This window comes from Aptenodytes patagonicus, chromosome 16, assembly GCF_965638725.1.
Source record: "Aptenodytes patagonicus chromosome 16, bAptPat1.pri.cur, whole genome shotgun sequence".
NCBI lineage: Eukaryota > Metazoa > Chordata > Aves > Sphenisciformes > Spheniscidae > Aptenodytes > Aptenodytes patagonicus.
The window spans coordinates 2,818,405-2,842,378 of NC_134964.1; the positions used below are offsets into that span (position 1 = coordinate 2,818,405).

The 23,974-nt window shown below is 39.0% G+C and overlaps 1 protein-coding gene across 1 annotated transcript in view; it reads left to right on the forward strand.

The window, feature by feature from the left end:
- ANKFN1 (ankyrin repeat and fibronectin type III domain containing 1) overlaps positions 1-23,154 on the forward strand; it is a 63,444-nt gene extending 40,290 nt beyond the window's left edge. Inside the window, exons 8-17 of the mRNA XM_076353744.1 lie at positions 524-623; positions 1,787-1,919; positions 2,540-2,656; positions 7,001-7,216; positions 9,401-9,567; positions 10,989-11,139; positions 12,918-13,086; positions 16,537-16,703; positions 19,980-20,199; positions 22,358-23,154. Of these exons, the coding sequence (XP_076209859.1) occupies positions 524-623; positions 1,787-1,919; positions 2,540-2,656; positions 7,001-7,216; positions 9,401-9,567; positions 10,989-11,139; positions 12,918-13,086; positions 16,537-16,703; positions 19,980-20,199; positions 22,358-23,154 (2,237 nt within the window). The remainder of the gene's footprint in view (positions 1-523; positions 624-1,786; positions 1,920-2,539; positions 2,657-7,000; positions 7,217-9,400; positions 9,568-10,988; positions 11,140-12,917; positions 13,087-16,536; positions 16,704-19,979; positions 20,200-22,357) is intronic.
- The last annotated feature ends 820 nt before the right edge of the window (positions 23,155-23,974 follow it).

Consider the following 23,974-nt stretch of genomic DNA (forward strand, 5'->3'; position numbering starts at 1 on the left):
TACAGGGAAAGATGAGGGTCAATCTACTTGTTTCCTTAAAGCTTTTACTTAGACTAGACTGGTGATGCTGTGATGTTAGTGATCACCAGGGCACCAATTATTCAGTTCTTAGAAGCTTAAGGTATATATGGACAGAAACCGAGGAATTACAACACCCTAAAATGTTGACTGATGGTTCGATTCTCTTCTTGGGTTTTTGAGACCACTTGCAAAATTCATATCCATTCTGAACATTATGAGTGCATGGTACTGGTTCAAGCTATACTTTGCCTAAGAGCAAAACATTTTTACCAAGTCTGAGTTTGCTGCAAGTAAGGAAATTGCTTGCTGTCACATATCACTAAGATAATGAATATATAAGCAAAAGGTTGTATTTGAGCATGTTTCTAAATGTTGTCTTTTGAAAGGAATATAGTGGGCACTGACTGAAATTTAGTATTGTGGTTCAAGAGACAAAGGTTCTTTATGAGATACTAACAAATTTAAGTGCTGGGTTTGGTTTGCTTTTTATTTTCCATTTTAGAAAGTTCTAAATTACAGAATGCTGGTCGCAAGCAATCAGTGTCCAGAAGCCTGAAGCACCTTTTCCATTCATCGAACAAGTTTGTGAAGACTCTGAAACGGTTTGTCATTCATTTTATCTCCCAAACTTTCTGAGTTTTAGCCAGCAGTTGTTGCTCTTATGTAATAGTGAAAAGCACCGTAGAAATATATGTGAAGATTCCACTACCAATGCAACAACCATCAATCAGAATGAACCTGATAAAATCACATAATGTAAGACTGGTGCAGCTGATAGGAAAATAATGCTCCAGTTCCTACTGAAATCAATAGAATCTTTTCATTGTTACTGTTGGTAATGGATTTGAATTGTAACAGAGTGAAATATTCTGTGCAAACACAAAGTGTAGTTACTGAGGTGTTTTCGAAGTACTGCCTCTGTTACTGCTCAATAATGAAACTATGGTATTTATTTCATTCATAATATAAAATGCACAGTTCAGATAACATGTTTTAATAGTCCATTGGCAACAAGCAACACATCTAGAATTCTTTAACACCTTTAGCTAGGTTTGTAACGCAGTGTGACCCAAACAACCCTCAGCCTTGATAATTTGTTTTAGCAAATGGAAGTTGCTTACGCTGGATTATTTCTTCTTTCATTGCCAGGAGTGTTCAGTTCGCTTTTTCTTCTTTGTATTTTGATAAGAGTTTGATTCTTTCAGAAGAGCTCTCCAGAGTCTTTAAATTCCCTAAGGCAACTACTTAAAGTATGTAACTAATTGGAAGGGTAAATATTGAAAGGAATGATCTCTATAAACAGTTTTGCAGATATGCTGGCCAAATTATACTCAATTACACTAATGTAAATCCATAATAACCCACCTGATTTCAATTGAGTTACTTCAGATTTACTCTGAAGTAAACGGGGGCAGAACTAAGCCCATTAATGATAAAAAGTTTTGGTAAAATTTCTGATTTCTAAAGGACATAAAGCCTCCATTGTGTACTGTTTGCTCTGGCAAAATTCTTACTAAAACTGATGTCAGTCACTTGCACAGATTCATAATTTCTTAGATTCCTCACATCATCTAAAGTGATAAGCTTCCCAAATATTTTTCAGAATTCACTGGCTGAAGTTGCATGATCTGTATAAAACAGAAGTTAAGACAGGATGATTCAATTTGTCTCCTCAGAACTTAACATTTATGATTCTTTGACTAAAATTCGGCGTGGATGTGAATAGACATGAAAGGTGTTTGACAATGTTTCCTTCTTTCTTTAGGGGACTCTACTTATCTGTTATATTTTTTTACAAAGACAATTTAATAGTAACCAATGAAGATCAAATCCCGATTGTGGAAATTGATGACTCTCACAGTAGTTCAGTTATGCAGGATTTCCTGTGGTTCACAAAGGTAACAGGAGCCTAATTTCATATATTGCTTCTACAAATTTTTTGCTAGCAGTGCATAGGCCTTAGCTCATCATTCTGAATATATGAAATGACGTTACTAAAAAGCTAAATGATGAAGTGCTTTACATTTCACTCATGTTAAAATGCAATTTGCACAAACCATTTATATGGGTTAAATTCTGACTGGGTCACTGACTGTGGCCCAATTAGCTCTTTTAAATGTATGATCCTACATAAATGATTGCTACTTGGGTACATAAAGGTTTTATGCACACTTAGAGGAAGAGCCTAAAGAAATAACTAGAAGTTTTGAAGTTGGTATTATGGTTATGCCATCATTCAAGATATCTTCACACTATTTTTTATACCCCAAAGAACAGTAAATCAATTTTACACAATAGTCCAAAAAGCAATTTAAATAGGTGCATGATGTTTACAGAACAACTTCTGTGTCTGATTCAATATCTGTTTCATGTTTATGTAGGCAAGTCATTGCCATCTGCAGAAACTCAAAATGAGCGATGTCTACTGATTTTTCCAAGTCCAAAATGTTTTTAGTTTCGTTTCTGCTTTTGTAAATGCTGAGAACAAAAACTGATTGAACTGGATATATTTTTGCAGTTGTCTTGCATGTGGGATGATATCAGATGGCTAAGGCAGAATATGTCTATATCCGTGTCCTCATCAACAGCACTTCAAGCCAGGCAAAAGATGCTTTCAGCAGCAGCACAGCTACAGGTTGGTTGCATTGCATATTTCTAGCTATTAACTTAGTGACTTTCTGATCTCTAAGGGATAGTACTGCCAGCTGTCCTATGGTTCACCACTCCCCACTGGCCTGTTCTTTGGAGCAGCGTTATCATCTACAATGAAATGAGCTACTGAGCCTCTCTTGCCAGCTGGAAGGAAGGAGTTACATTAAAAGTAAAGAGTAGGAAAAAGAAAGGAAAGAAACAATAGTGGCAGACGAAGAAAAAAACAAATATGAAGCAGTAAATAATGACCACAGATATGCCTGTGGGTTTGCAGATTGGGAATTCAAGAGTTATACTCCTAATATTTGCTGCTCAAAAGCCTCTTAGAAGGCCTATTAATTATTAATATATTAATGAAGCATTTAAACTCTGGGTAAGATTTAGCACTTCCTTGTGTTATATGGGAACCTGCAGCAGTAGGTAGCTTCTGTCCCCAACAGCAAGGACAAGTAGACTGCTGAAGTTTCCAGAATAATACTCAATTCATCCATGGCTTACAAACTGCTCAAGTACAGCTTCTAGGGCAGAACTACACTGTCTGACAAACAGGATGGCTACGCTCTTGTGGATTGTCAGCGGAGAAATAAAAATGAATCTTTCATTAAGTTCTTAATTGAGCTGCCAAAATTTTTAAGGTGAAATGTACCTTTGTGCAGAGAACCAGTCAGAGACCTATTTAGACCCTTAAAAACAGAGACTGAGATTAAGTGGTGCATAGATCTTGTGCTGACCCCTCAGCACAGTGGTAGGGACAGCAGCACTACATGCACTATTCATATCATGTTCTTAAGGCATAGCAGTCGCTCTCAGGATGGTTCCGTTCCAACCTGTGCTACAGATACAACCTGAGTGGTACTGAACAGGCCACTTAACCCTTCTGTGTCTCGGTCCACTATTTGTTATGCAAATAGTAATTACACTTTCTCTAGCAGAATGTTTTGGCATTTATTGTAAAGCTTTTGAAGAATGGGTTTCATGATAACATGAAATCTCTAGCTAGAAGGCAGACACTTTCGTAAAATATTTACTTTTGTGGGAAACTACATTTTCAAAAAGATGTGCGCATGATACTCACAGAAAAAGTATATCCAGGCCTTGCTTTCTCCTACCTTTTGTTTGAATGAAGTCACCAAAGCTTCCCAGAAAAATCTATGGTACAGTCATGGAATTAATGGCAATTAGCCAATGGCATCCTGGCCTGTATCAGAAATAGTGTGGCCAGCAGGAGTAGGGAAGTGATCGTGCCCCTGTACTCGGCACTGGTGAGGCCGCACCTCGAACACTGTGTTCAGTTTTGGGCCCCTCACTACAAGAAGGATGTCGAGGTGCTGGAGCATGTCCAGAGAAGGGCAACGAAGCTGGTGAAGGGTCTGGAGAACAAGTCTGATGAGGAGCGGCTGAGGGAACTGGGACTGTTTAGTCTGGAGAAAAGGAGGCTGAGGGGAGACCTCATCGCTCTCTACAACTACCTGAAAGGAGGTTGCAGCGAGGGGGGTGTCGGTCTCTTCTCCCAAGTAACTAGCGATAGGACAAGAGGAAACGGCCTCAAGTTGCACCAGGAGAGGTTTAGATTAGATGTCATTAGGACATGAGGAAAAATGTCTTTACTGAAAGAGTGGTTAAACATTGGAAGAGGCTGCCCGGGGAAGTGGTTGAGTCCCCATCCCTGGAGGTATTTAAAAGACGTGTAGGTGAGGCGCTTAGGGACATGGTTTAGTGGGCCTGGGGGTGTTGGGTTGACGGTTGGACTCGATGATCTTAGAGGTCTCTTCCAACCTTAATGATTCTATGATTCTGTAATGAAGATCTTCATATTGCTTGGCTCATGTATTAGCCACACAGCCATCCCTCTTGTTATTGCCAGTCAATGCAATAAGCTAGCTATGAGAGCCAGATACTTTGTGACCATTATTAAGAATATCCATGTGGGGTTTGTTTTACATCTTTTGGCAAAGCACGCTGTACAAGAGAGTAGCCTTCCTGGGCAACCACCTGTCTTGACTGATTTCCCCAAAGTATCCCGAAATATATGGAATGCCAGTCTGCTGTACCTTTATTGGAGGACCACCTGTGTTAAGCAGCAGCTGCTTGTCGGTCCTTTGAGCTGCCGCTAGAGAAAGTTTTAACTATATCTGCTGAATGTTCCCTCTGGTGTGGTTAGCTCAGCTTAGGTAGCACATATTCCTTCGGTTAGCTCAGTTTCATTCCCTCTGTGCAGATTGCCTTTAACAGAGCATTGCTAGTATGCACGGACTGCACTTCAAGATAACCAAGATTCCTAGTACATTGTGTTATTATTTGCTACCAGAGATGTTAAGAGCAGAGCTTGAAGCACAGAGATATAGCAAATGTGTCCATGTGGTATATTGCTCTGTTGAATTTCTGGCAAATTTATTGTCCTTAACGTTTGTTCTGTTAGCTTGGTCCCCTGATGAACACAGGGATTGTCACCGATCTGCCAACCTCTAACGGTGTGTGGCCTAATGGGATCCACCAATGGATGGATCTCAATAAAGTTTATATGGTTGAATACATTTTATTGAGGCAGTTAATAGACTGACTCCACAGGAATTTAGGACAGAATGGAAAAGATCAGTGACAACACAGCTGCTAAGGGACTAGATCAGTAGATTCAGAGACAACAGGGACTGTAATTTTGCCTGTTGTTACCACTAGACAACTAAAGCAAACAAAACGCAAGTGATTTGGTGCCAAGCTAAGCAGACACAAAACTTTTTTAGTATATGAATTAGTCACATATTTATATTAGTAGGCACCCCCATTCTCTGTGCTGGAATGCCATTCAGCACATACAGTCAGTGACAGTAAAGAACTGTTTGTTTTCATATGTTGCAGTGATTATTATGACAACTAGATGGCTAACATCTACCTGCAATGATTTGTTCCACCTGTGGACACATGGGTTAATACAAAATGTGTACTCAAATCACCCCATGTTAATCAGTTATGGAGGCTAACCTCAAAAGGCAGAACAGTTAGAAAAAGAAGAGAGGACGTGCTATATAGACATCAACAGTATGCCCTGGAGAGGGACGCATAAAGCTAAAATAGCTAAGTTATGCCACATAAAGGGCAGTCACTGTGCTGACTACCTAGAGTTTATAAACAATTTAATAATACAGTTTATAAGTAAATATTGCCTGCTAACTACAGATAAATAAATTCAGGATAATCTATCCATTTACAATGTCATTAAGTTAATGTACAGCACTTCCCTAAACATAAAATGTGCTACATTGCGATTGAAGTTTTCATTTTAAACTACCCCCATCCCTATCCAGCTTACTGTAGATCTCTTGAAAAGTCGCAAAGTAATGAGCATATTTTAAATGTTAGGCATTTTTCTTCAAGACATCTGGGAATCTCTTCAGTGGCTGGTCACTGGATTGAATGTGTTTGCACCTATAAGCAGATGCCTTACTGTGTGAGGAAAGGGATTTTGACCAAAATATGTATTTTATGTGGAGTCTTTTAAAATTACTTTTCTTTAATCCTCACATATTATCCTGGAGAGCTTTGCCCTTGTAGTTTGTTAGTTTCTGTCGGTTTTGTCTAGCACATTCTTGGTATCTGAAGTAAAAGGAAAAGGGTCCACGTCTCTTCAAATTCCTCTGTGTTCCTTCACAAACACACCCCACAGTTTAGCTCCAGAATTATTTACATTCAACACAGATATGAGGGCCTCTTGCTGAATAATTTTAAAACAGAGAACAGAAAATGGAGATTATAGTTAACAACACTAACAGAAAACATTTGAAGTGTCCAATATGAATGATTTGGGGATAGAGGAAGAATTTTGTATCATCTCTGACATTTGGTTATGAGGAGGTTAAGATAAGCACCTAGCTCTTCAGCAAGTTCAAATCAGAAGGGTTGATACCAAAGGAATCACCCGTAGACCAACACTGAATGCTTTTGAAAATTGCATCCTTTATCTTTACATGACTGGGCAAAAATAGGAAGTTCTGTTCAAGTAAGTGAATTACTTTGCAGTGTTTCCTTTTACAAGGGCATTGGGTCGTAATAGTCTTGCTGATGTTCTCCATTAAATGTTGGACTAAACGCTGCTGGACCAAACACATCGAAGGATCCACAATTCAATCCACAAACACAACCTAGGGAAAAACTTTTCCTTTTGCCACTGAATGATATGACCATAGGGCAAGGGTTTGAGAAACAGTGTGTGTCTAGTTTTTATTGAAGTCAATAGGACTGATGTCAGTGAGCACAAAGTCCAGTTTCAAAAAATACCATTCTCCTGATATGCAATATATAACTCTCATTTTATAATTTGCTTGTTTTCTAGAATTTGCTGGGAACTCACAACTTAGGCAGAGTTTTTTATGAGCCAATCAAGGATCGACATGGCAATATGCTGATAGTTACTATAAGAGAAGTGGAGAGTCTTTATTCATTTTTTAATGGCAAATGGATGCAGGTATCCAAACTACAAAGCCAGAGGAAATCCCTTTCAACTCCAGAGGAGCCAACAGCATTAGACATCTTGCTTATAACAATCCAGGTAGTGCTTTGCTTCTCTTACTGTATGTTATTTGCTTTTGTAAAGCCTGTGCCAGAGCCCTGACTTTTGGAAGAGTCTTGTAGAATTTTAGGCCTTAATCCAGTGCCCAATAAAATTAATGGCAAGGCTCCCATTGAAAGAAAAGACTTCTATTACTTCCAGTGGGTCTGGGATCAGATCCTTAATATTTAAAATATCCATGAGATTCTAAAGAAATTACTTCAAAGTCCTAGCACAGAATAGTACAGTTTCTATCAGTTTCGGGAAACCATGCTATAGAGTTCTGTTGCAAGGGATATAAAAACCTTTAAAATTCTCTGGGATGTTCTTAAGCACCTATACAGACACTTACAATTTCTACACTCCATAAGATTTTTCCATCCAACCTTGAACACTAAATCTAGGTTTAAAACTTTACTGTTCTACTTAATAAACTTGTTCTGTGGGGTTCAGAGTTCCTTGGAGCCTGGTATAGTTGCTAAAGAATTCTTTGCTGACCACAACCCTCCTTTAATTTCTGCATAACATGCCCCTTGACTTCACAATTAGAAAAATACCAAGGTAAGGATTGATCTTGGAAGTTGCTTTGCCTAGTCAGTTCAGTTAACGTCATTGAGAGCCATGGGTTTTCAGCCCTTCAAGATTCAGGGGTATCTGTAAACTCATGTTAAACGTAGATAGTTCACATAAAGATAAATACACGTTTTCTGTAGGTAACAGCAACCTATTTCTCTCAAAATGTCAGTAGCCAATCTCTCTAAAACTCAGTTGCATAGTTACCCAAAATACTACAAGACAAATCATTGTCTTAGGCCCTTCTTTAGTAACCTCAACTAGACGATGACTGCTGTGGTTAATTTTTGAATTAGAGGCACTTTCTTGGGCAGAGACTCTGCTTTTCGTACCGGAAACTGACAGGCAATCAAAATATACATTACCACGTTTTAGAAACGTTAAAAAATTTCCAAAAGACAATAAAACTTACCTGATCTATGTTAGATTTAATGTATTAAAATGTGTTAAAGGTGTAGAAAAATGTCAATCTGGGCAAAAGTTTTATATTAGGAAACCCAAAATACAGGCCTGATCAGATTTCCACAGAGATCCTAGTGGAAAAAATGTTCCCCTAATGGTTTACACATTCCTATCTAATGCCCACCCTTTCTTGTATTACTTGTTTAATCATCGAATGGGTATTTTGTTCATGAAGTGCTTGTGAAAATGAGGGTCTAATTGCATTGGTCAGAGCCAAGCATAGCACTGGCAGATAATCTGATGGTTCCAAGAGTAAAGGCATAAGGCCAGGTGTCTTAATCCTCACCCATTGCAGAAGCACACATTTCTCAGGATGGCAGCAGACGTCATTTTTAGGGTAGTTTTGGGGGACTGCTATACATAGCCTTAAAAATGTCTCCTGGCTTCAGCAAATATGCCATCATTATTAATTCCTTCTAAGCTCTATCTGTTGATAAAGATATTTGTTCAGAAAACACAGCCATTAATTAAACTTTGCAAACCACCAACCCCCATGCTCATAGAGATCTTCCTGTTGACAGCAGGTGATACAGAGCAGGTTTTTGAGAGATGTAGGCTGTGACTCTCCATGCGTTTCTCTGGTGACAGTACTGGCTTATGCAGCCCCTCTCTTCCACCTTACCCAGGTGATAGCTTTTTCCCAATGCTGCTCTGCTCCATCTGTGTAGCTACGTACGAAACATGAACCAAGGAACTGCTTTGGCTGAAAAATGACTGCTCCTTTTCCTGAGTTGTTTTTCAGCTGAATCAGTTCCCTGACCCAGCTCACTGCTGAAATGATCAGACAGGAGTGCGGAGCTGGGTGTTATTTAAGCTAGTTTAAATACTACAGTTGTAGAAGATTGAAACCTCAGTTTTTTAGAGCCAATTCCTGCATGATGTGGAGAGCTTAGAGAACCTGTAAACTGTAAACCTGTTTACTGTAAACCAGAACCTGGCTTTAAGTAAAAAGTTGTCCAAGTGCATCCAAACTACCAGAGCTTATTTATATGCTTAAGCATGTGCTTAAACACTTTGCGAATTGGGAACACTGTTGAAATAAAAAGACGGCTGTAAAAACATTTGTTGCTTTTTGATCCCAAACTCTTCTGCTTATGTGGAAAAAAAAAAAAAAGAGATTTTTATGTAGGGCTGTTTCTCTTAAAACAGGACATACTTTCCTATCACAAACGAAGTCAGCAACGCCTCCCTCCTGGCTTGTATCTGGGTTACCTTAAACTCTGCAGTTCTGTGGATCAAATCAAAGTGCTTGTGTTGCAGAAGTTGCCTAACGTCCTGTGTCATGTTAAAATCCGAGACAACAGCAATGTCTCCAAGTAAGTGAATACATACATATTTACACACACATATGTAGAGAGAGAACATTTGTTTTAAGTTTGAAACAACTGATCAAAATTTAAATGCTAAGGCAATTTTGCCATTGCAAAATTGCAGCTGCCAGCAAAGTTTGGCTCAGGTGTGTACCATCATAAAGATCAGTGCTGAACTAAACAGGTGCACCTGTGTGTTTGCAGCAATCTGAAGGCCTATCCAGAAGGCCTATACATATGAGCCCATTGATTTCTAAGGATAGTATTCGCTCAGATTCTGCCCAGTGGTAATGATCTTCCATATATCTGTTAGGAAGATCACAGCCTGCAGCCCTGATTCAGCCTCCAGTGACTTCAATGTTGCTCTTCCTATTGATTTTCATTGACCATGGGGTGTTGGTGATTTTTCTGTGTATTCTCTTATGTAATACCTGGTTTCTTGCTCTAATCCACAGCAAACATACAGCAATTGAAAACACATATTCAGACAAATGCTATCAGCCATTGAACCGCTGTGCTCTGGGAAAGCCATTTTCCCCTTTGTCCATTGCTTCCCTTGCCTATTGGGCAAGTGCACTTATTTGTACTGCATAGTCCTTGCCTAGTGGGAAACACATTTTATTGGCTTTTTTCTGGAGCTTTTTAATCCCGTATCATTTCAGCAACCAGCTGATAATTTTGCATGAGGAAAGAGGAACTGGATATCTATATGGATAACGGATATCCAGAATGTAGTAGTTAATACTAACAAAAATTTTGGAAGGAATATGAAGCCTAGTGCTTCAGGGTTTATAACAATCTCTGACTCTTGAAGTTTCAGATCAGATCTTTAGGAGCAAATTGTACCACATCTATTACTCCTCTTGTAGTGGGGTTTCCTGTACTTTTTTTTCTTGAATGTTTGTTGCTGGCTGCTTTTCAAGACTGAATACTGGGCAGGGTGAATCAAGGATTTGATCCAGAAAGATGATTCCCATGTTTATCAGGTCTAGAATGGACACGTGTTGAGCAAACTGGGAAGTTCTTTGGCTCCAGTGAGTACAAGAGAGTCTGTCACAGAAATTAAACTTCTTGCAAATTGTCACTGTTGTCATTTCCAATGCATGCTTTTTTAAAATATTGTGGTAGATAGGGGATGAAGTATGTGAAAAAGAAAACCTGGAGTGAGAAGCCTTAGTGAAATATTTCAAAGGCAGTTGACTTTCACAGGTCTGCAAGGAATGTTCAGCCTGATGTGCATGTGCTAGAAAAATTAAACTTTTCAAAGTTAGATTTTTAGCCACAAACAATCAGGATAGCACAAGTTTAGAATGTTTTGCTGTATGAGGATTAATCTATCAACAGATCCCAAATGCACATACACTGAATTCCTGCTTGTGCACTGAACTTTTGTTATATTTCTAATTTTAACTTGACTCAACATACAGAGATGAGTGGGAATGGATCCAAACACTTTCTGGCTCAGAATCTGTGGAAAGTATGGATCATACTTCAGACTGCCCTACTCAATTGTTCTTGTATGAGCTCCAGATGGCAGTGAAAGCTCTCCTTAAACAGATCAATCTACCTCTGCATCAGGTATTTTCCTTTGTGGTATTTATCACCTTTTTAAAAACTGATTCTTAAGAATACAACTAAAAGCTACAAACTGTGTAACTTGCAAGTAGGGATTAAATGTTATGGCTGCAAGAAAAGAAAAGCAGAGAAGTTTTGTATTCAATTATTCTGGGGGGGGGGGAACATCTTCAATAAAACAGTTATTTTCCTGGATATTTGAACATAGAAGGATTAAGAGACAATTTTTCAATTAGCTCCTATTTTTGCATCTGTTAGCATATTTGTGCAACTTCAGGCAGGTGCAAATAAGCACTTCTGCACAAAACTAGTAGTTGCGAGCACCTTTACCCAGCTGGCAAAGAAAAATAGGTATTTTTTCCAGGTAAGCAGGGCAATTGACTGTTCTCTTGGAGGTAATAGTGAGGGTGTATGAAAGGCCTGCTGAAGACACAGCGTTTTGCTATTCTTTTACACACAGATAAACGTAGCACTTCTAAAACACATAGTTCCAGATCTCCAGATTGCTGCGGGTGAGGAGAGGTATCTGGCTTCTGGCTTTACATTTGGGTACAAGAAACGCATATGTGAATAAATAAAGAAGTCAGGGAGGATAATCTATGATGTGAAAGATCCATGAAAAAATAAGCTAAGGAGTTTGTTTCTTATTTACATGAATTCCATTTTATTTTGGTCTACAAGGGTAAAGAGGGCTTAAAGTAGAAGTAAATCATCATTATATTCACTTCAAGGTCTGCTTGTGCAGCTAGAAAGATGTGGCCTTAAAATAAATTAATCTGGTTCTACATTTCTTGATTTTAAAAAGTTTAGGTTTTGCTTTCAAAAAGGAATCCATCAGTGCTGCACCTTCTAGTCTGGGAAGAGCCAAGTAAGACTCGAAGTAAATCCAAAATTAAGACAGATGGTGTGCTGCCTTGTGGTCACTCTAATTCAATAGGGCTCTGTACAGGTCTCTATGCTAGTGTATTTTCTTGGAGGTTATAGCTTTTGTGCATCTTTTTTTTTTTTTTGAGCTAGGGACTAAAATATTTAAATCAGTGTTAAATATGTTCCTTAGGCTGCAGTTCAGCCAAGGATTTAAGCTCGCCTATTGTGCATGAGACACATAAACATGATCTTGCAGTTAAACACAGTTGTAAATGTTTTGATGACTCAGGACCAAACTTCTACGTTAATGAATTGAATTTTTAATTCAACAGATTTATTTATGTATTTTTATTATTTTTGTGGTAAACAGAATCATGGACAGTAACACTGGTGCATACCCAGGGTAAAATGCAGTGCTGCACACAGCAGCTCTACAGCAGCCTCAGGCCAACTCCTGTGTGTGCCATTTTCTCTTGCTCCAGCACTTGTTAAACCTTTTCAGTGCTGTGTTGAGGGAGAGCTGCATATTTCTCTTAACCAACCCTAAATTGAATCTTAAAGGTTTTTAATTGAATCCATTTTCATGTTTTCACATAATTATGCAATCATAATCTTGAAAAGCACATGGCATGTGATCATTTTCTGCCTAATAAGAAACATAAATGTTGTTTTCAGGGGGGTTGTGCCTGTGTGTGTTGTTTTAATGTGGAACATTGCAGCTTTAAATCTTTATTTTATGTAGTGACATGAACCCACATTTAGGGCCCCCCCCCAAATATTTATGTTTTATAAAAATTCCGAGCTTGATGTTGTGCAAATTTTCTTTAATGTTTTATATCATTTGGGGTGTTGTTTATATAAGTGCCATGTTGTAATTCTCTCCTATTTCTTCCCCCGCGCGTGTCCCTCTACAGGCTAAGCACTTCCGTCTGTATACACAGGAGGTGTTGGAACTGGGTCACAATGTCTCCTTTCTTCTCCTGCTCCCCGCCTCAGACGACGTCTGCACTGCCCCAGGACAGAATAATCCTTACACCCCACACTCAGGATTTCTTAACCTCCCTCTTCAGATGTTTGAACTCGGTATAGTAGCTTGCTTCACCTAGAAATATTAACCCAGTCTCCTTATAATAAAATCACAAAGTTGTATCTGTTTTCCCCCTTGTCCCAGTGGAGAGTCAATAAATCACATGATGGCTTTGGCAACAACACTACCTATAACTGTGTACAAGTTATAGAGGGAGCACAGCGGTTAAAGCATATACTGTAGCAATCATTATTGAAATGCAAAGCATAGTGCAAAGCCCACAGTTATCCAGTATGTGTCTATAAGCTTATTTGGAAGATGATGTTCTTTAAAAAACAGAAACAAAAAATTACACACAACATAGCAAGGTTGGAGCGTGAAAGGAGATGCAAAAAAACCATCCCTCTAAATTGTCACAAGAATAATCACCAGTTTTGTAGAAGAAAATTTTTGCAGTTCCTGACTGCAGGTAGTCCTACTCAAGGTCTGACTCCCTCACAACTTTGTGAAAGATCTGAGTGGAGTTTCCCACGTGAGGGTCATCTTTTTCTTTCTCGTTCCTGGAAAAATGCAGGAGACTCAGTCCTATTGCTGTGGCGCAGGAAAAGCCTGTTATTGTGAAAAATGCCAAAGCACTGGACTTGATTCATTTCTTTAGGGAGCACATCCTGTGCTGTAGCAGATTCAGCCTGCTTGTTCCACTGCACCGCTGACTGGGTAAGAATTCCCCAAAACAGAGTTTTCCAGCTGTCTCACAGAAGGCATAAGATGCTTTAGCTTCAAGGTCCTCTATTTCTCATTTTTTCTTCTTTGGTCCACAGAGAAAAGAAAGGTTCCACATAAAAGGAGCTCATAAAGACTTAATAGTTATTTTTAGAAATAATAAGTATGGGGACTGTGGAGCCTTACACATTAGTCTCCTCTGTTTCCTTCTGGCCTGTAAAACTGGGTATCCTTCTGCCTTGGAGAAGAGAGAAAGATATGAGCCAAAACTGATGGAGTCACTATACAAGGAGCCACTACAGAATAGGTCTCTAGCGGCAACTGTCCTCAGTGTTCTCTCTCTCAGGTGTTTATGTGACACCATTACCATCCTATTTCCTATATATCATTGCTAAGTGCTGTTAGAGTCACTAATGTAGGAGAACGATGATTCGATGTTAATGGAGGGTCTTACCAAGACTATGTTTCCGCAGCCACAGTAGATCCGTGACCTACCACCATCCAGCAACACAAGTTTCATTTGGATAAGGCAGGAATATACGATTGTGTTTATGCCACATCAGCCAGAGCACATAAAGTGGTGCCTGTGACAACTCTGGGTTTTTATGCTGGTTGTGGGAGGACAGATGACAGCTGAGCTGCCATAAAATTATGAGTGGTACAGACAGACAATACATGAGCTGGTGTAGTCTGCCAAGGAAAAGTTACCCCTTCAAAAGAAAACTACAGTAATTGAACTAGAAGAGTTAGTTCAGTGCTTTGGGTCATATGGCCATGGCTGTAGTGCCCTAAAGCCAGACTTACTATCTTCTTGACACGCAACCCTGAAGTCTACAGTTAGGCTCTGTGTATTGAGCGTATCATTTCTCCGTATGAGAGGTGACTGCTGCATTCACTGTACAAATTAATGCATGACGCATATTCATCTCTGGTGAAATTAATCTCCGCACTAGAGGTTTTGCAGACCATTTAACTCTCATTATGTGGTACACAGGCCCGGGGCAGGAGTCATTCTCACCTCTGGGCCATAGTTTGCATCGGGCTGACAAAGCAATAGACACTGAATGGGATGATGTGGTGCAGATAAACATGCAACAGAGTAATCTCTCAAATGGCATTCTGGGTGCAGACCTCTCTGTTTAGCAAGGTTGCTGCAGTGGGAAAGCAGTTAATGGAGAGAACAGTGTGGAAAGCTGAATTTTACTTTTGAGTATTTTTTTTAAGTAAGCAATCATCTGGCCAAAGGCAGATGACATTTCTATGTGACTTATTATATATGTATCCCTGATGTTCTATAAAGTGACTGTGATTCACATCTCAAATATTAGAAGCTTCCATTCCCCATTAGCTGGTGGCTACCAACTATATAATTGCATAACCACAAAAGACTATGTTGAAGTAACATTTGTTAAAGTAACATTAGAGGGTCTGACTTAAAACCACAAAGGCTAGAAACTTCAGCACTGAAGCTGAAACCGCGGCTGTAATTCACTCAAGAGTCCACCACATATGGCATATATACTGTAAGACCACACACTATTCAGACTAGATCCCTGCAATATCTAGGCATCATTGGGAAACCAGAAGGTAGAATTCTTTCTTTCACTCTCTTTTTTGTGGGATTTTTATGTTCAGATTAGGCCTTTATTGTTATGCTAATGATGTTTCTGTGATTGGATTTCTTAGTTTGAGAATTCTTCTCAATTATTCTTATCATGTTGTTTGCAAGGGATAAGTAGATACGTGATGCTGTTTTTATTTCTTTTTTAATATTTATGATAAGAAGAATATATGCAGTTTACACTTGAAACACCCTGAAAAATATCATGCCACAATCCAGAAAAGTAGCAGTAGTAAGCCAACTGGCATTGCCTTCACTGCTATAACAAGATCACGCTGTGTGCTTGCATTTATTGAAGCACCAATGAATGGGGAAGTTTTTCTGAAAACTTGTTCTCCCTCAGCAAGTTTCGGTATGTCTGTACTGCAGTTCACAGAGATAACTGGTAAGTTTTGCCTGAGCAATTGCAGGTTCTGGAATAATGTAGCTTTAAGAGGCCAGGTAAATTAACATTTGTGAAGCTCCATGGCACTGTAGCTGTTCTGTCTCTGTAATCTAGTTACCTCTCTAGAGGTAGCTTGGACAGCTCTGTGCTACTCCGAGGTCAAATTACACAAAACAAGAGGTCATGTCTGAACTTTCTGTGTTACCCTTCTGCATGAGAGTTCAGAGGATGATGTGTGAGAACACCTAGAAGAGTTTTGTTTCACCCAAACTGTGATATCACTGAAATGCTTTTACTGCTGAGTCATTTACGTTTAAGTTACTGATTTAAGCTAGCCTAGCCCAAAAGAAAGTTATCCTTTGAAAGGATACTTTCTTTCTGAAACACTCAATTAAAAAAAAATAGATGAGTTCCATTTTCCAGTCTTGTCACTACTTTCTTGATAAAAGAAATGATGAGCTACAAATGCCTCAGAAACAGCCTTTTTGATTAAAGCTATCAAGGGCAAGATAGCCTCTGGAGTTGCATACTAAGGACCTGATTATCCCTTCACTTAGATACAAATTAGAAATTACTCTCTTGAAATCAGTGAAGTTACAGAGTAAATCCAGTGTAAATGAGAGGAGAATTAGAGACTATTATTTATTTCTAGCTTAAAGTAACCCATCCAGAGAGTTAGTAATTATATTTAGTAAAATTTGTGTTCTTAAAGCTAAGGATTTCATATTTTATATCCAGAATATAACAGTGTTTCCTTTGCACTTGGTCTTTTCACAGTTCATTTTTGCTGTTACAAGGAAAAATTTATAAGCCTGTATTGCCGCCTTTCTGCTGTCATAGAGCTGGACTCTCTGAAAACCCAGCAATCCCTAAGGGAAGCAATTTCAGACAGTGAAGTCGCTGCAGCCAAACAAAGACACCAGCAAGTTATAGACTACATACAGGTAATAGTCTGTTTCTGACTATTCCAAGGAGATTTTAGGGTGGCTTTCTTAAAAATTGCATAGGGCTGTAATTTGAAATCTAAATGGAGAATTATTCACAGACATCATAAAAAGAGCAGTTGTATCAAAAGTGCAATTCTGGTTTTATGAAATTCAAACCCAGAACATGATTTCCTTAGTTGTTGCTTTTATACAAGGATTTTTATGGGTAAAATCAAATGACAGTTATACTAGACTGTTATAAAGAAATGTGTCAGTCTGCTTGTAAAACTCACCCCCATCTAATGTGAGGTAAGCTAGTACCATGCTTGGGCATTCATTTGGGTAATAGTTTTTCTCTGTCTTTGTGAATTGAGGACGTTTTTCACCATGATAAATTGCCAATTAAAAAAATTAAAATGAAAATTCAGACTAGGTTGTGGAGCCAGTCTTCATCAACAATATCACGGTGAAGAAAGCAGCTCTGTGTTTAAGATGGCAAGCTAGCCCCAAAAGCGTCTGTAAGTCTGTCCAGCACCATGCAGTGACACTGCTTCAGCCCCCCAGTGCAGAAGGATCACAAATGTTATCATACTTGTCTATCTTGCTTACTCTCTGTCTCTCACGCTGATTCTCCTGTACTGTTCCCAGATCAGGACTTTACCTACTCAACTCAGGGATCTTCGAACTACACCCGACTGTGCAGCATAGCAAGGCCTGTCCTTTTGCAAACCATTTTGGCAATTGGTTAATTATAGCTAAAACTCATGACCTTTGCAGAGTGCATCTATGGACATGGTTGATCTGTCTTTCTACAAGTGAGGTGCAGATAAGTTTACAGCTCTATATTCTTAATATTCAAGCAACCTTCTGTTGGAATAGGGGCCAAGACAACCACTATCCCATTGATAATATGTTTGGCCCTCCATAATTATGAACAGAAGATGATAATATTTCTGTTCCTCTTTGCTCTGAATTCAGATCCCCTTTGCCTTGTCCACTTTGGAGCTTTTGGCAACCTGCAGGGGGGCAGAGAGGAATGTTCCATTGTACTTTCACCACTCAGTCATCTCCTTCCTTCTCATCTTCCCATTCCCACACTCAGAAGATTTAGCTTTTTCCCAGCGTGCAGCAGAATTTGGAAAATTTTTATCCTTCACATCAAAAATAAGTATATTAACACGAATGCACTGTATAAACAGTTCTGTGTTCCTCTTCTCCAAAGTGTTTGAGTCACATATATACGCTGGGAAAATATGGGAGAACATTTTAAACTTCAGTGTTTTGTGCTGAATTATTGTGACAGTGTATTAGCCTTGTCAGGTTTCCTCTCAAATGAAAACCAGCTGTATTCCACCTATTGGCAAAAATATCTCAGCCCACCACATACCGCAATCTTCAGTGGTGACCACAAAACCGCAAGAGCATTTGTGTGATCCTAGATCTAAGACAGTGTTGAAGTCACTACACAAACCAAACATTGTAAAGAGCAAGGGAGTCTATATAAATGCAGTTCTGAAAAGGAGTCAGAGGGCAACTGAAAAGTAAAAATTTAAAAAAAAAAAAAAAAAGGCTGATAAGGTACTTGGAGTCTTTACCAGAATGTTATACAGCAAGAAAAGAAATCTACAGACACTGAAACTAAAACTGAAGTTAAGCTGTAATTTATATAGCGTAATGCTTCAAACATTCCTAAATTGTAAAAGAACCACAGTTCATTAAAATGACTGGTCCATTATCCCAGGAGACACTGCAGAATGGCATCAGGGACAAAATTGACAGGATTTGCATTTTATTAAACTGCATGCAACATGATTTTTGTTTGGGGCTGAGGGAGGATCACAGAAAGGAAATAGAAAATCTCCAAAATCGAATAGGTGAGACATTTGCTAACTGGTATTCTCTTCATGGAGCTACACTGAAGTCTTGAAATGATGTAGGATTATGAATTAATCTCTGAACCATTTGCTATTCTTATCAGTGTATATTCTTAGTTCAAATTAACTCAGTGGCAAGGCTTGCACTGACATCATTGGAGTCAGGATTTCACCTTTACATAAAAATGGCCATACTAGGTCAAAACAGAGATCCATCTATCCAGCTATCCTGTCTCCAACATGGCTCATCAAGAACTACCCTAGCTAATCTGGCATCTACAGTATCCTTTGGCTATAAATTCCACACTCTGAATGTGCGTTTTGTGAAGAAGTATCTCCAGCTAAGAGGATGTGCTGGAGAACTACCCAGAATACATCAGTCTGCAGTCTCCTTTGCATTGATCCCTCTGTTACTTCCCTATTAGATAATACTGCACAAAATACCACTCACTTTTGCCTATCCATTTACTGACCCAGGGCTGTATGCCCTTTACATTCTTGCAGAATGTAGCCTGTGTAACTGCAAAGCAGTTTCCCTTAAACACTGCAATATTAATATGAAGTCTCACTTCTTTAAATGCAGAATCTTCTGCAGGAAAAGAAGCACAAGGGAAGTTCTAGAAAGGATACTGCAGCAGAAGGATATTACACTCACAGCTACTGTCATTCACTGGTTGCAGCAACATTTACTCAATCATCAAAGATGTTAAAAGTGTTCCATTATCAAAAGACTCTCAAGACCCACATTAAACAGCATCTTTCCTCTCTGCATAGATACTTAAAGCTATATCCTGCTATTGATCTAGGCACTTGTCTCTTATTGCCATCAACAGGCATGTGTTAGAACTGTCGTAGTGTGGATTTATACTATTAAAATGCATGCAGACCAAAATTATAAGGGAGAAAACCTGCAGTTTGGCTCATAGCTTTGCTTCAACCCTCCATGTATGTATATTCTTCTTCTGTTAAAAACTAGGTTTGATCTGAGCACTCTGCTTTTGAACGTAATCCTGGGTTTGCAAGGATGCTCAGGAAGTCTTGCTTTCATTCCAGTACAGAATGAAACCAACTTTAAAGTGTGCTACAAAACTGATCAAACTTTATACTCCATCAAAAGACAATTTTTATTTTCTTCCATGTCAGAGTTTAGGCCTCGATTCACCCCTCCTAACTACAGGTTCTTAATTGAGATAAATAATTTGAGAGTCTGGTGGCCCTAAGCAGCCCTCTGCAGTGGTGGAGGAGAACAAGCACCTAACCAAAGGCACTTCAGACCACCTAAATCTGAAGTGTCCTGTCAGGGGATCCTCCTTCTCTTTGTTGGCAGTGACTACACACCTACTTGGGCACCTGACGAAAGTACACATTTAGGTAAAATTAATACACAGACTTAACTTTTTAACCATTTTTTTCTCTACAGCAAATTGATGAGATCTGGAAGGAAATGAGATGGATCACAGAAGCACTGCAGTATGCAAGATACAAGCAGCCAGCAGCTGGCCTACCCATAAAGAAGCTTGTGGATCTTTCAGAAGAACACTCTCAAAAGAAAATCAGTTCAACCTCTTCACATCTAGATTGTCTTCCTTCACCTCCCCCTTCACCTGAGGCTAGAATCCAGAGGAGAAAAGCTGTGAGTGGTAAGAGAATTTTTCTTTGTTCATCAAGCAAAATCTTTGAGCTCCCTTTTAATTATATAGTTCTTGTATGTCATTTTATAAAAGGAGTAAATTTTTTTCCATACCTGCCAAGGTATTTTAAAAATCATTTTACCAATCATTTGCCACTCAATATCCTGAGATCCTTCTACAATATTTATAATCATTTTTTGTTTTCAACTACTTAGAATAATTGCTCATCATCAGCCAACTTTGTCACCTCACTATTCCAGATCATTTAATGAACAGGTTGGAAGGGACAAGTGCTATCACTAACTTCTACATGATGTCCAGAATTAGTAAAATCCATTCATAGTGAAAGCTGACTACTTCATTTGTTGTCTGCACCAACAATCTGCTATTAATATATGGAGGGAGCTTTCTCTTTATCTCAATTACAGCTTCATTTCTTCAGAACCTGTGGTAAAGAACCTTGTCAAAAGCTCTTCAGAAATCTAAGGATGCCTGTGTATTAATTGTGCACATGTTCAGAGTTTTATTAGATTGGTGAGATGTGAGTTACTAAGCAAAAGCTATTGACCCTTGCTCACCACTCACGTATCTATCTATTCTTCACCATAGTTTCTAATAATTTGTCCGAAATCTAAGTCAGACTTTTCCATAGTCTCCATTTGTTACCTTCTGTTTCTCTGATATTGCAGGCATTTTCTTTCCATGCTTTGACTGTTCCTCTGCTTTGGAGCAATTCTTTCTTATGCTCCTCTTGCTTTGTTTTGATAGAGCAAATTTTAGTGCCAGTAGTCCAGTTTGATTTAACAGTCGTTTTCACATACCTTGGTGTTCTCAGTGTTTTAGACAAGCACTTTAAAACACAGAATTACACAAATAAGTACCCACCTCATTGAACATTATTACTTCTCGGAACAGCTGGAAGATTAAACTGATGAAAGAAATGGACCACAGCAAATAAAGATGAAGCAAATTAAACAGTAACACCTGATTTGCTAACAGAATAAGGACTTTGGAGAAAAATGTAAACCGTCATTCTGCTGAGCTGTCTTTAAGCAATGAGTAAATGAAACAGTAGAAACAAAAGCAACAGATGCTGCGTTAAACAACTGCCATGACCATTTTGGTAATAATAATTTGTTTTTTCAAATTGGCAGTTTTATACAGTTAAGAAAAATGAATAAATCTACTCTGATTAGATTAGGTCAAAAGAAAAGAAACCCAAAGACAATGGTGCTTTGATTCGCTCCATTACACAGTGGTGTTCTTTCTCAGCATCTCTCCCTGAGCTAATTTTTTCCCAGTATTACAGACCATGAATGCAGAATAATCCTTAGCTCTGGCACCGTGTAACCTAGAGCATTATCTTGTCCTGCATGGGCTTGATTCATTATTGCTGTGCTATATGGTAATTTACACTAGGTCAAAGTGAATAGTCAGCACTGTATAAAATCTACATTTTTTTTTCCTTGGATCTAATATAAACTATCCAGGGCAGCGGAGCATAATCCATTCTATCACATATGCCACTAATTATTGTTATTGATCCTTCTGTAGCCAAAAGACAGCAGTGATTTCAGTGCCAGTGTGAGTTTTCGCCAATAAATTCACGTTTGAATTAAGTGTGTCTGCGTTGGATTTGAACATACATAATGCACCTGATCAGCAAAAGGGTAGTTTTTGTTCATCTGTATCCATGTCTTGCCTCAAGCCTCTTACGCACACATACAGTTGCACCCTACTCACAGTTACAGAGGTACAAATCTGGAGTAACTCAACTGACATCTTTAATAAAAACAGAACCTGGATTAGAGTTTCTCTCTCTCCAAAATCTCCATCTCTATGAAATTTGGTGAAAACAAGATAAAAGAAAACAGATCCTTTCAGAACTTAATCCCAATTCAAATTAAAATTCTTCCCTGCACTTAATTTAATATGTTAATCCTTTATGGTTTTCCTAATTCTACCACCACCTCTCTAACACATCTGTAAATCCTCCCTGACTACTGTCTTTGCTGTCACCTAGGCCCATGGACAATTCCACAGAGGAAACACACATACATTTTCAGAATTGTAGATTTGATTCTAAATCAAGAAAAAAAATACATAAATGACAGTTAAGCAATTTCTGTCCTGTGCTTCTCTTAATGTTAATCAGTTCTCTTTGCAGATTCCCAGCCCTGCTCAGATGAAGAATGCTGCTCTGAAGTATTCCTTCCAACTGACAGTGACTATGACTCCAGTGACGCATTAAGCCCCAGAGAATTAGACCTGATTTACTCCTCCTCACATGACATATCCCAGCAGGCAGGCAGTGGCCTGGGTGGCAGTGCACCTGATGTTCTCCAAGTCCACGACATGAAGCCTTGCCTAACATTGAAAGAAGGCCTGACAGAGTGTAGTGCCTTCGATACTAATGCTGAATGTTGCACAGAGTATATGAGCAATCTAACAATGTCAGGGCCTACATCGAAAAGCATAGACAAGTCCTCTAGCTCCAAGCAGCCGTTGAGCTTTTTAGGAAAAAAAAAGTTAGGGAAACATCAACATTACAACTACTTCAGCCGGCATCATCGTTGGCTGCGTGTGCACAGCGAGACACAGTCTGGCTCTCTGTCTGAAGGCGTGTATACTCAGCATCTCATGAGATCTTCAGATTTGTCTCAGGAACCTACCTCCGGTGAGCAGTTAAAGATTGCCATCGATGGGTCTCGGAGCACTTTCTTACCTCATGCATCCAGCCTTCCAGAAGATGGGAAAGGCAAGTATGAGGAATCAAGGCAGAATGTCCATAGGATACATGTGGAGCCTTACAAAACAACATTTCTGGGTGAAGAGGGCAAGTCCTGGGCAATGAGCACACAGTCTGTAGAACATAGGGATGTGCACAATGCTATGCAACAGAGAATGGGTCCAGATGACCAGTCAGGTTCTGCTGTCTCAGAAGTCTTCAGCAGCACACTTTAACCCCAGGCTTCTGCATTGCTTCCCATTGCTCCACAATGCGATAGTGAGCATTATGCATATAGGGCCACGCTTTCAAAACCGCTTATAAAAATCCAGTTCCTGAAATGGCAACTCGTGCCACTCAAAAGAATCCTAATCTTTTGACGCCATCGCCAGATTTCTGGTCTTACAGGGGTATCTGTCATGATGCAAGCATTATTATTGGCATCTGCAGTTTTGCAGGTAGAGTCGTAACAGTCACCACATAACAGAACAATCTGTGGCTGCAAATCTAGGAATCGGGTTTTGCGGTTTTCTTGATTTCCATGTATCTCTGAGCATGCAAAATTTTAAGCATGAGTGGTTCTGCCTGCAAGTTAGCAGAAACTGTAACATCCTTGGTGTCATCATGTTAGGACTGTGTCCTAAACTTCTATTAACCTGTTTTCCACCATTTCCTATGAATTTTTCTACTTCTCAGCCTTCTTGAATGGATTTAGGTTGCATATAACTAAAGTGCTAACTGGTCTAGTAACACAGTTAACCCAGAGTTTTTAGCCTCTTACAGAGAAATGAAAATTCTTTCAATATCTAGAAAATGTAGTCAACACCTTCTCTGAATGCTGTCAGAGCCTGACATAATAATCACAATGGGGTTTTTTTCAGGAGCTTAGATTTCAAATTATATAAGTAGCAAGTTATTTTAAGAGCTTAGGAGGTGAACCTTTGAGGTCAAGAGCAGGCAGAATGAGGCCAAGTTCTGAAGGAATAATATGCAGGGTCTAAGTGAGATTGAAGCGAAGCTTGGTCTTTTCTTCTGCCCACCACACAAAAGCGCATT